This window comes from Triplophysa rosa, linkage group LG7 (assembly GCF_024868665.1).
Source record: "Triplophysa rosa linkage group LG7, Trosa_1v2, whole genome shotgun sequence".
Classification (NCBI taxonomy): domain Eukaryota; kingdom Metazoa; phylum Chordata; class Actinopteri; order Cypriniformes; family Nemacheilidae; genus Triplophysa; species Triplophysa rosa.
This window is the reverse complement of record NC_079896.1, coordinates 15,088,931-15,102,417: the sequence shown is the minus strand read 5'-3', so window position 1 is coordinate 15,102,417 and position 13,487 is coordinate 15,088,931. Positions and strand designations below refer to the sequence as shown.

At 39.6% G+C, this 13,487-nt stretch overlaps 1 protein-coding gene across 1 annotated transcript in view; it reads left to right on the top strand.

Annotated features, from left to right (window-relative positions):
• The first annotated feature begins 9,199 nt into the window (after nt 1-9,199).
• pkn2b (protein kinase N2b) overlaps nt 9,200-13,487 on the top strand; it is a 75,108-nt gene continuing 70,820 nt past the window's right edge. Inside the window, exon 1 of the mRNA XM_057337823.1 lies at nt 9,200-9,607. Within this exon, the coding sequence (XP_057193806.1) occupies nt 9,587-9,607 (21 nt within the window). The 5' untranslated portion in view covers nt 9,200-9,586. The remainder of the gene's footprint in view (nt 9,608-13,487) is intronic.

Below are 13,487 nucleotides of genomic sequence, written 5' to 3'. Positions count from 1 at the left end.
CATTGAAAACATCAAAATACATACATTTGGCACTACAATTCATCAAAACAGATCTGCCTTAGTCTAAATATTTGATGCATGTTTTAGTGGTCTGAACTGACTCAGTCAGTGTGTGTATAAACATGAGCTAAGCTTTGTGCGTCATGGCTCAGGTGGCGGATTTGTAAATTAGAACTCATGAATGTCACAACATCCCTGTTCGTGCACTGGCCCATACTGAGCTTGATAAACATAACTACTGCCATCTGTTTCAGATTCCAAAAAGAAATCTGTGATTATACACTGTTCTCTCACCCATTTCAAATATGTCGAAAATCTGTTAATAAATCTGTTGTATAGTTGACTATAAAATGGATGTAATACATTTTTACACAAAAGCTACATTTTGTGGGATTTAATAAATGGTGTTAACTCAAATTAGAAACATCTCAATTTACAGGTAAAAAGATACATTAACAAAACCGCTGTGACTGTAAGCCAATGTTCGCTTATTTTATTTATGAACACCTGAGGTGACTCGAGTAATTATTCACCGTTGTAATGTGCTCCAATTAATATGGAGATGAAATTAGATGCTGTTCCCTTTAACCCTGACATTGACAGCCGTTGTGCTTTCAGTTGATCCCTCGATGCACATTTACAGGGGATTAAGGGCTGAAAACGGCACACATTTTAAATGAATTTGGGAAATGGTTATCAAATGCTCTGAATAAATGGGCAACACCTGCCGTGGTTACAGTTTCTTTCTTTTTTAAGGGTTTGTTTGTCACAGACGCAAAATATAAACCAGATTTGAATTCAAATCACTTACTATTTGCCACATGCCAGATATTGTAAAATGTTGAACTATATAAAATGATTAGCAGTGTTTTTATTGACATTTATTGAAATATTGGGCCTCATGAGACATTCGTAAATATATGAGTAAATTCCTAGTAATTTGCGCGTAAAACAGACCTTCCCAAAGACTTTCCTCCGGATTCACAAATACTTCGTAAACGTCAGATCTCATAGTGAAATGTGTGTATGTTAATGAATTCCAATCGTTCGTAAACAGGGCGTGCATTCACGCTCAGTCACAATTAGCATTCTCCCCGCCTATTAATTACAGCTACGCAAATTACGTATCTAGGAATGCTAAAATCCTCTGGACTTCATTCTCTGGCTTGGCTACATTATATTGCATAAAGGCATAACAGACTAATATGCTATACTTACCAATAAATTAATCAATTAAACTGTGTCCACCGAAGTGTTTTTAGCCAGCTAAAATAATAATGCCTGGTGCTCTTCTCAAAACGACCAACTGGTGGCGCTTGAGAACGCTTTGGAGGCACTGCGCGTTATTACGGAGATGCGTTGGTTGCTGTGATTTGAAACATCCGCAACAGTTATCCTACTTTGTTACTAGTATCTTATTTTGAAGAATATTACTGAATAAGATAATGCAGTAATAATATTAACGTCTCCATTGTTGTCTATGATGGTTGGTCAATGTAGTGTTTGTCCCGCCTCTTCTCCACTGTGATTGGACGGCTGTGTAAAAAAAGGACAGTGACGATCTCTGCGTTTTACCCAAAGTTAAAAAGTAAAACATAATAAAAGACAGGGCAAAAGAACTTGTGAAATATCATTATGATACACAGAGCATCAAAATGCAGTGTCATCAGTTTGTCTAAAAGAGTGCGTTTTTTTACAGGTGGTATGGAGTAGGTGTACATTTCGGTTGTATTGACTATATACATGTTTCATAAACGTTATACACAGTGTGAACCAAGAAAGTTTTAAAATCTCACCTTGTTTCTGCATATACAGTAAGTGACCATGATTAACACTTACAGATACCATCATTATTCAATACATGTGAGGGTCATTGACAGTGTACATCAGTTGGGTTTCAATTTGTTTTAATTAAGCGTTTTTGTTTGGGGAATGGCTATATGGTCTGAATTCACTAGCATATACTTTTTTTGTTCTTATTATATATACTTGTAAACACACATCATGGTTTAAGGAACAACAATACAGATTTAAAGATTTAATGTCAAACATGTTTTTTATTCAGTCCTTTCAGGGGATGGTATTGTTGGGCTTTGATCAGGAACATCATTTTAAAGTTTCTCTCTGCAGCTCAATGTGAATGCTGGTAATAATAAATATTCCAATTGTGTTTATTTTTAAATGTTTCTATTACACTATATTTATTTAAAGTGTTTCAAAACGTGTTTTTGGAATTTAGTTTTAAAGCAACAATTTGTAACATTTGAGCACGGGTTCCCCCATGTGGTTGATAAGCGCAATTGTCTGTTATTAGTGTTGTAAATACTTACAAATTTACGTGTATTGCGCTGCCCACAGGGAAGCATTTGTTGACTAATGGCAAGCTCACACTACGTGATTTGGCTGGATTTTGCTGTCCCAGACAGATTTCCAAGGTCTGCGACAAAACCCTCGGATTGCGACCAAATCAGTGGTCGTTTCGGTCGCGGAAGCTCGTTAAGTACAAGCAGGTCTGCAACCTGATCTGAACCTGTCTCGAGCTATCCCAGATGCTATTATATTTTCAAACCTGTTTGATATTATCGCCAAGAGATCTCTTTGTGTGTTTTATCAAGCGCCATGGCACTTATAGATTGCTGGCAGTGTCTCTAGCCTGACTTTCACAAGGCTTGCCAGGAGTTCTCATCTCTTATCATCTAAAACAATTACTCAACTCAACTCAACTCAACTTTATTTATATAGCGCTTTTACAATTTTCATTGTTACAAAGCAGCTGTACATGAGACACATTGACTACAAGCAAAACAATCAAAGTTGTACCTGCAAAAACAAGAAAAGGTTGAAAACACAGAAGACAGACACACCCACAAACAAAACACTCCACACACACAACACGCACACGCACCAACACACACAGACACAGACACAGAGACACACACACACACACACACGTACGTACACAGACAAGTACGCACACACACACACGCTCAGTGAGAGCACACATTTAGAAAAAAGGAGAGAGAAGCACAGGTCAAATATAACAGATATTAAATTTCCATATGCAATATTAATTAAGTAAAACTTTAAGATTCTAAAGCAGCCCCCCGGTCAGGCAGATAGTGCAAAAACAGTATGCAAACGGTGGCGAGGAACCCAAAACTCTAATCGAGAAAAAAAACCTCAGGAGAACCCAGGCCCAACCAGGGGATTCCAGTTCCCCTCTGGCAAAAGCTGCTGCCTCTGCACAAGCTCCAGAGAACTTGCACAACAAGGCTAAATAAAATAAATAAACTTAATAATAAAATAAATTATAGTTTAAGATTATCATTAATAATCTAATAGCATTTGAAGTTTTGTGGTGAAGACATGTCAAGAGACCGCGTCCTTCTTTATCCAGCTCTATCATCTCAGCTCTTGTCAGGTCCCCACTTCCCATTCTCCGCTCTACCATCAGGTCAGGCCATGAACTGCATCCTGCTCGCTGTGGTAACCTTGGAACAATGAGACAAGACTGGCTGAGAGTAGAGTACTGTTCTGTACTCTTTGATGCAACAAGTACATCAGTTGTGTTTTTGGTTCCGGTTGATCTAACTAATGCAGCCTAAACCCTCAGAAGATTTATATTATGGAAGAGTAGTGTATGCAAGATTAAAAAGATGCGTCTTTAGTCTAGATTTAAACTGACAGAGTGTGTCTGCCTCCCGGACAGTGCAGGGAAGACTATTCCAAAGTTTAGGCGCTAGATAGGAAAAGGATCTACCACCTGCACTTGATTTTGAAATTCTAGGTATTACCAACTGACAGGACGCCTGAGAGCGTAATGCACGTGAAGGACTGTAATACAAAAGGAGTTCATTCAAGTACTGAGGAGCTAAACCATGTAAGGCTTTATAGGTAATAAGCAAGATTTTAAAGTTAACGCGATGCTTTATAGGTAACCAGTGCAAGGTTGACAGAACCGGGCTAATATGTTCATACTTTTTTGTACGTGTAAGAACTCGAGCTGCCGCGTTTTGGACCAATTGGAGTTTTTGTAATAAGCCTGCAGGGCAACCACCTAACAGTGCATTACAGTAGTCTAGTCTTGATGTCATGAATGCATGAATTAACTTCTCTGCATCTGAGATTGACAGCATATGACGTAGTTTAGATATATTCTTAAGATGGAAAAACGCAATTTTACAGGTGTTGGCGACGTGGCTCTCAAATGACAGATTACTATCGAATAGAACGCCAAGATTCTTTGCTGACGACGAGGGTTTTATGGAACATCCGTCAATAGTTAAACAGTATTCTTGGTTGTTACTTATAGCAGTTTTCGGTCCAATAAGTAACACTTCCGTTTTGTCCGAGTTCAGTAATAAAAAGTTGTTACTCATCCAGTTTTTTATATCGACTATGCATTCCATTATTCGATGGAACTGCTGTGTTTCATGAGGCTTCGAGGAAATATAAAGTTGAGTATCATCAGCATAACAGTGAAAGCTAACTCCGTGTCGCTTTATTATATCTCCTAGAGGTAGCATGTATAATGCGAAGAGCAGAGGCCCTAAGACTGAGCCCTGTGGTACACCGTACTGGACTTGCGATTTGCGTGACACCTCATTGTTTATTGCTACAAATTGAAAACGGTCGGATAAATAAGATTTAAACCATTTCAAAGCTATTCCCTTAATGCCGACATAATTTTCGAGTCTATGTAGGAGTGTGCTGTGGTCAATGGTATCGAATGCAGCACTAAGGTCTAGCAGCACCAATAACGAGATACAACCTCGGTCAGACGCCAATAGCAGATCATTTGTAACTCTGATCAAAGCAGTCTCTGTACTGTGACATGCTCTAAATCCAGACTGGAATTCTTCATTGATGTCATTCCTTTGGAGGAAGGAGCATAATTGAGTTGAAACTACTTTTTCCAGAACTTTAGATATGAAAGGTAGATTCGATATAGGCCTGTAGTTCCTTAGTTCTCTAGGGTCGAGTTGGGGTTTTTTGACAAGGGGCCTTATAACAGCCACCTTATATGCTTTAGGCACATGTCCTAATGTCAGAGATGAGTTAATAATACCAAGAAGAGGATCTATAATTTCTGGGAGCATCTCTTTCAGTAGATTTGTAGGTATAGGGTCTAGTATGCATGTTGTTGATTTAGATGATCTAATAATTTTAGACAGCTCATCTTGATCTACGGTATAAAATAATTGCATTTTCTCCTTAAGGGCGCTGTAGTTAGTTTGTTCAGCGGGTTTCACTTCTGATTGCATTGTTATAATTTTTTCTCTAATATCTTGGATTTTATATGTGAAGTAGTTCATAAATTCATCACTGCTATGCTGATATACAGGATCAGAAGTCACTGACGATTTATTTTTTGTTAATTTAGCCACCGTGTTAAATAAAAACCTAGGATTGTGCTGGTTTTCTTCTATTAGTGATGAAAAGTAGGCGGATCTAGAAGTTATTAGGGCTTTCCTGTATTTTCGAATACTATCCTTCCATGCTGTACGAAATACCTCTAATTTAGTTTTCTTAAAGTTGCGCTCCATTTTTCGGGCCGCTTTCTTTAGAGCCTGAGTGTGTTCATTATACCACGGTGTGGGGCTGCCATTTTTAATCTTCTTTAAACGTAGTGGAGCAACTTTGTCTAGCGTTACCGAGAAGGTGGAATTAAAATTTTCAGTGGTAATGTCAAGATCTTCAACGTTATTTCTCATGATTTGAGACAATTCGGGCAGATTATCGAGAAACGCATCTTTGGTAGTTGAAGTTATTGTTCTACCATATTTGTAACAATGAGTTTTATTTGCAGCCGTAGGCCAGTGAAGCAAACATAATACCAGATAATGATCCGAAATGTCTTCACTCTGCTGAAGGATTTTAACGTCGTCCACATTTATACCGTAAGACAGTATTAAATCTAAAGTATGATTACGAAGGTGAGTGGGTCCTGACACATGTTGACTAATGCCCATGGAGTTAAGAGTGTCTTTGAAAGCCATTCCTAAGGCATCTGTAACGTTATCTACATGGATGTTAAAGTCACCAACGACAAGGAGTCTATCTGCGGCCAGTACTAGTTCTGATAAGAACCCTCCAAATTCTTTAATAAAATCTGTGTGGTGCCCTGGAGGCCTATATACAATAGCTAGAATCAATTTAAAAAGAGTTTTATCTTTAGTATTAGGTGTTGAAACATGAAGAAATTACATAGCCTACATTGTAGTATAAGTTATCTCTTCCTTTCTCCCTCATTTATTGATTCACCACACAAACTAACGTTTGTGAAGTTGGCTAGTAGATACAATTTAATATGCCAAAAATCCCCTTACAGTTATGTTAATGATAACAAATCGCGATGGAGGGGGACCCGCGTACAGCGTAGCATGAGCCTCTTGGGGCTCATTTTCTGAAACACCTGCTGCAGCGTCACCCGAAGCGCCAGAAGCTTCAGGGGATTGAGTTATTTTTCTGACTCAAAATGATGTTGTTACGTATCCTGCGCTTTTTTAAGTGGGTATACGGCGTATACCTGCGTATCACATAGACTACACCACGGCCGTAGTGTCAGCCCGACTTAAGCTGATGGAACAGAAACGATGGAACGAATGCAGGGGATAGGCGGGGCTGTGTGTACCGACCCGAACACAGACCTTACAGAGTGTGGTTGTAGCCACTATGAGGCTGCTCAGATAGTAGCGGGAGTAGAATTCGTCCAGTTAAGAGTTGTTCCATCACTGAACTAATTTTAGAGACATCATTTTAAGTTCGAAAAACTACAAAGTGTTGCTTTAACTGGTAATATATAGAGCAATTAATGTTTTTTTTCTTAAAATCTCAATTTCATCAAACTCCAGATGAGATAAATTTGATGATTAAATTTAAATGATTCAATTTTGAATACCTGAGCTAACTCTATTTCCATCTTGTTGGTTCCATCCTGTTAATGTTTTTGCTATTGTGTTAATAATCACATTATAATTAAAAGTATCCATCCATTCGTGAATGCCTTTAACGCACTTGGATTGGCAGAGTGCTCCTCATTAGCCTTAACTGCATTGATTACAGTTGTTGTGTGTTACACTTTTTTTGTGTGTATTTCTGCCTCATTAGCAAATGCAATGTGTTTTATGTGTGGTCAAACCTAATGCCTGATTTTACTTTTTGAGAGGAAAACAAAATTCTTCTGGATCTCCATCCTCCTTTCAACTGAACGTGGTTGGAGTTGATGATCTTTGTCAGTTAGTGCACGGTTCCCTTTTTCTTTGTTTTACTATCACTACTGCTAAAGTATGCTGCTATCTATTAAACTGGGTTGTGTTAGGGATATTATTCATTAGAGGATGTCTGGATGTCTACAATCAGGCTTTGAGTCTTCCAATATACTGTATTGTTCCTACGTAATTGGATTATAAACGGCTTTGTCAGCAACGAGAAAAAACTCCATGAGCTCCCCCTTATGGTGTGAGCGGGCAAAAGCAATACATTATCAACCAATTATCATCAACCATCTTAACCTTATTTATTTGTAATTTTGTTAAATAACCTTAGGGTAGCTTTATTCCAATGTAAAGTTTTAAAACAATTTAAATCCATTTTTTTTAGCTCATTATGTTGCTTTTACAAGGCCTAAAGAAGTAGATTCTCTATCGTGTACACCATAGTGTAAGAGAAATATATAGTAGGCTATACAACCTATACAGTCGGGGTTTACAAACATATTAGTGCAATTGCTTGTTGCACAAAAAAAATCGGGCTAATGTTATCTAAAAAATATCAGTTTACCACTAGATGGCGTCAAATGCGTAGCAATAGTCAGGTGGAAGCAGCTCGTCCTCCCTTGCGAATGCACTAAAATTAATCTGTTGTATTTTTATCCAATGCTTGTCCCACTGCACAGTTTAAGAAGGGCGTGATGACGTCATGTATATCATGCAATGTATCTGTCAAGCCATCATTCAACCAATTAGCCAAAAAAAATCTTTTGTCAGTCTGAATTGATGCTTTTAAGAGAATGACCTTACATTCCATTAAAGGCAGTTTGATTTAGCAGCTCTCAGGTAGGGTTTAAATTATACTTTAAATTACATTTTTAAATAACGCTTTTATCAGTTTTACTTTATGTACAGAATAAAGATGTGAACAGTGATGAAAAACCGTGATGTGAGCTTTTTTGATTATCAGCTCTGTGATGCATCTCTAAGGTCTTTAGACATGATTCACTGCCAACCTGCTCCCACAGCAATACAGATGAAAGAATCAGTTTCTATTATCTCAAAGACTGGTTTTCCTACACAAATTTGTTTGTGCGTGGTTTAAATGCCGCTACATGTCATTTACATTCGTTTTTATATTCTCTTTACCTCATAATTCTTCACATAGCTGAACCGTTTGTTTCTTCATTCATTGGACTAATAGAAGATTATCATGTTTGATAGAGAAACACATGGTCTAACACAGGAAGCTCAATTGTTACCACAGGATGTTTCTAGCTTTTTAGGTCTTTGGGAGTTGGGGAGTCATAGAGCCAATAGTAGTTAAAACAGGAGATGACTCCCCATGGTATGAATCAAATTCAAGCCAAAGAAAAAAAGAAAATGAGGAATGAACCGATTCATGAACTCTGACGGAGTTGGAATACTTTGTATTCTATATGAAACAACTAAATTAAAGTGTCACAGAGGGAACCTTAAACTTGACCTTAACGTACTTCATTAAAAAGCACAGAAAAAGGGGAATAAACATGAAAAGTAACTTTGCACATCAAGCTCACAGAGCTCACACTGTGTCTATTATTTCTATGCAGCTGTCAAACCAAGCAGCAAACCCTTTATAAACTTTTTATGGGTTATAGTACATTTTATGTAGCCCTATAAATAACTGTAAATCTTATAAATCAACAAATGTTACAATTAAAAACTAATCCTTATATTTCTTAAAAACATAGAGCGCCGCTCTTTATTAGTCTTTTGCAAGAAGAATTTAAGTTAATAGATTTCTGTGACAGTGTCCGTTACAGCATGAAAATATGGCATTAGCCTACTGTCTAACGGAGTGTGTGTTCTTTTTGTAATTTAACGTTGGAGTTAAGGTGTAATCTGATACGATGTTTAGTAAATATACAGGAATTGTTTAATCTAAATTTGGCAGTATGCATGGACACTCATGGGAAACTGCTCGCATAGAGTTACTGATCACATGACTGGAAGTGCAGGATTTGACTCCAGCTGGGAGAGGAGAGGAGCGTGTTCAACAATACATGCATTCAAAACACTCGCCTTTCCACATCCCGATGCGTGGATCTGTGACGGGAAATATACTTTTACTTTTTCAATTCGTGATACTTTTAGAGTTTTTATACAACTGTTTTTAAACAAGAACTTTAAACCAGGATATTTTGTGGAAGCGTCATGGGAATTGGGAAGTTTACCGGCTAAGCTACGGAATGAGTCGTGGATCTGATGTTTTTACTTCGGGATCGGGAAGAAATAAGAGCTCGTTTGAGGAGAAGTGGAGACGTTTAACTTCTAACATTGACATTCCTCCTGTCTGCTCTTTTGAGTGTGATTGAAAGTTATTAAGAGGCAAGATGGCGGCCGATCCCGTGCAGGTAAGAAAATGATTTTCTCATATTTGCTAAACACTCTACTTGACGTCACAAACAAATGCTTTATCGCGATATCTATCTTTTTATCTCGCACAACTTTCAATATTTATCTCCTTTCTTGACGAGTCGGTAGTGACTTTTCACGGTGTCTGAAAGGGTTAAATGTGGCCTAGAAATAATGACACAGATCAACTGTTGCTTCAGTCCCAGCCCATAGTTGATCTCTCCACATTTAACAGCAACATGTATTGTATTATAAGCATTATTACATTATAGTCTTTTAAGGTAGTAGCATTGAGAGCAACCGTTGTAATGAGTAATCACATTTCTTCGTGTTTTGGTCTTTTTGTGTTTGTTCGCGCATTGTAATAACGTAATTTATAGAACTGATGCGGCGTCAAGTGTTACTTTGCTTCCTCTTCAAACTGTATATTTTTATAATGTTCTGACTGATTAAAAACCTGAATAAATGGGTCCCACGAGACCCATTTTTGTTTCTTCATTAAAAACGTGAAAAAAATACGTTTGGCAGTGTTTGATTAAGTTACACGAGTCTAGATATTACACTCGCAACACATGTAAAAGCAGAGCCCCTCTCTCGTGTCTGTCAGGGGAAAATCTGGAGTAAAAATCTATTTTTAGTAACATATCCTGGACTATTCCACCCTGGCAACTCCCTGAAACGCTGTTGAATAGAATGCGAGACAATGCCATGTTTGCCAGTGCATTAAAGCTCAGTGTAAACTTTTTTTTTTAGTAGGACTTGACAGTCTTGTTCCATGTATACCTATCAGAGTATGTATTTATTTCTAGGTGCCAGCCCTAACATAATCCTAACCCATATTAAAGGGGTGGTGCCACAGTGTTTCATGCATTCTGACTTCTTTACAATGTTAAACGTGCTGGCTTCTCATGCTTGACATGGTCAACATGTCAAAAAACAAGTTGGACGTATGACGTAGTATTTCTGTGCTCGATACGCTCCCCCAGCATTCGTATAGGTTTCGGAAAGTTTTTTTCGAACATGAAATTCCCTTACGTAACAGCATTTCTTAGTACCTTATTGGATAGTCTCAGCTTTATGCTGCGTTCAGATTATAAGCGACTTTGTCACTGCAAGTCGCCAGTGGGCGTTCCCACTAGCCAGAGTGACGACATCCAGTGATCAGGTTAGTTCTACCATCTTCCTATTGGCTGTCACTTCTGAAAGTCTCTCTTCATTTGCATGAAGTTGAAGATTTCTCAACCTTTTCACGTCGCTAGACACGCCCATCCGGTTGCCAACGGTTGCGACTGCTTGTGGTGCCGGAAGTCGCCAGCTCTCCATTGAAATGAATGGGATCATGTCGCTTTGTCGCTTGTAATGTGAACGAGGGGTCAGACATATCGTCATGTGATTGGTTGAATTTCACAGGATTTCCGGGAGACGTGCGTGTCGTGTTCTTTAACGGTCCTGCTTGGAAACAGCACAAAGCCGCCTGATCTAAGAAGTAAGCTGTCGTGTTTACAATGGTTGCTATAAGAATTCATCACGATCGACTAAGCGGTTAATTCCTAAAAGTATGCGAGGATCACGGCATAAACTTATAATCATTTTGTTGCTGTTAACTTTTGACGTTCGTGAATGTACACCGGTCTGTTACCGCTGGGTCATTTCCGCGCCTCTAAACATGACGCAGCACAAAACGAAACATGATTGGTAGCTTTACCTGTCAGTCATATGGCGTCTTGGGCGGACCTTGGCCAAAGAAAGTGGCGATAAGTTCCAGACCTTCAATATGAAGGCTACGCGAGACTACTTATTGGACAACTCTCCCGGAAAAGCACGCCCACGTGTAAACCCGCAAGAGCGAGATGAAAGAGCATGCCCACGCGTCAACCAGAACTGCGTTCGCGAAGTTCAGTTGTGTTTGTTTGTTCACTGCATTTCGGTGAGGAAAGTTATATAAACAGTGGATATAAGATGGATTTTCAGATCGTTTGAAACTGATAAGTCAAAGTCAAGTCAAAGTATGTAATATGTACAGTGTAAAAAAGTATAAAAATATGTACAGTAACATACATATAGAGTATTGAAATTGCATTACTCTTAGACTCATAGTGCATACAAATAACACTACACAGAAATATATATATATATATATAAAAAATACAGATAAATACATATTAGTATATGTAAAATACAACTATTACAAGCAGGGATATTTAAAAAAAGAAAAGAAAAAGATAGGTAATGGCAGATAGAGTGCAAACCAGTGAAATATACAACAGTGCGGATGTAAGGTAGTGCAAAGAGCTTATTAGTCTGTTTAAAGTGACAAAGAGAGCAGGCTTCGTTTAACCTGTCAGAAGAGGGGCAGACCGATGCTGAATGAGGTAGTGAGCAGTCCAATGCTGCATAAAGTGACTAGTGCGGATCAGTGTATGTTGTGGGGGGTCGGTGAGGAGTGGAACCACCTTCGGATGAGGTCAGAGTTCAGTGGTGCATGGGGCAAAAGAGGGGGCGGGGCAGGGCAGGGCCGGGAGGGAGGGAGTTTAGCTTCTTAACTGCCTGGTGGATGAAGCTCTCCTTTAGTCTGCTGGTCCTGGCCCGGAGACGCCGCAGTCTCCTCCCTGATGGCAGCAGCCTGAAGAAGCTGTGTGTCGGGTGGGCGGGTGCGTTCACCTGCAATGCAGAGGGCTTTGCGGGTGAGACGGGTTCCATAAATGTCCTGGGGGGAGAGAGAGACACACCAATGATCTTCTCAGCTGCTCTCACTATGCGTTTGAGGGTCTTGCGGCAGGACGCGTTGCAGGCGCCATACCACACAGTGATGCAGCCAGAAGGCTCTCGATGGTGCCTCTGTAGAAGGTGCACATGATTGGGGCTTGGGCTCTGGCTCTTCTCAGTTTGCGAAGGAAGTAGAGACACTGCTGTGCTTTCTTGGCCAGTGCTGCGGTGTTGTTAGTCCAGGAGAGATCCTCAGTGATGTGCACCCCCAGGAACTTGGTGCTGCTCACTCTCTCCACAGTCGCACCATTGACGGTCAGAGGAGCATGCTGAGTGTGTACTCTCCTAAAGTCAACAACAATCTCCTTCGTCTGCTCCACATTCAGAGAGAGATTGTTGTCACTGCACCACCTGGCCAAGTGGCTCACCTCGCTCCTGTAGTTTGTCTCATCTCTGTTGCTAATGAGACCCACCACAGTCGTGTCGTCCGCAAACTTGATGAAGAGGTTGGAGTTGTGTGACGGTGTGCAGTCGTGGGTCAGCAGGGTGTAGAGGAGGGGGCTAAGCACACATCCTTGGGGGGCCCCCATGTTCAGTGTGATGGTACTGGATGTGTTACTTCGAAGAGTCTTTAGTTTGAGCACATTTATAAAAGACAGATACAGCTGTATGATTATTTACGAAAACAGGCGAGCCCTGCAGGGGGGGCGGGACTGGAGCAGTCCCAGCACTAAAAGATGCCGGTCATGAACCGCACGCGGTTGAAACTCAGTGAAACTGAGTCATATCTGTGTTTTGTTGGCAATCGGCACACGTACGTGCATAAGGTACACAACACAAACTTCTAGTGAATCAACAGTTATGCAGGGATAATGAGATCATGTATTGTGTGCTCATGCTGTAGTCCCGCCCCCCCTGCACTCTTTCAGGGCTCGCCTGTTTTCGAAAATAATCATACAACTGTATCTGTCTTTTATAAATGTGATCAAACTAAAGACTCTTCGAAGATACAAAGTATGTAATACTACTCTATAGGTATTCAAGATTAATTTGAGATTGGCAGAAACTGCGTTACATCCGCTTTAAGTACTTAGTCACCAGCAATTACAAAAGTACAAGTACAATGTAAGTGCACTGTAGGTGCAGGTTCTGTAAAATTTAAAACAAAAAAGT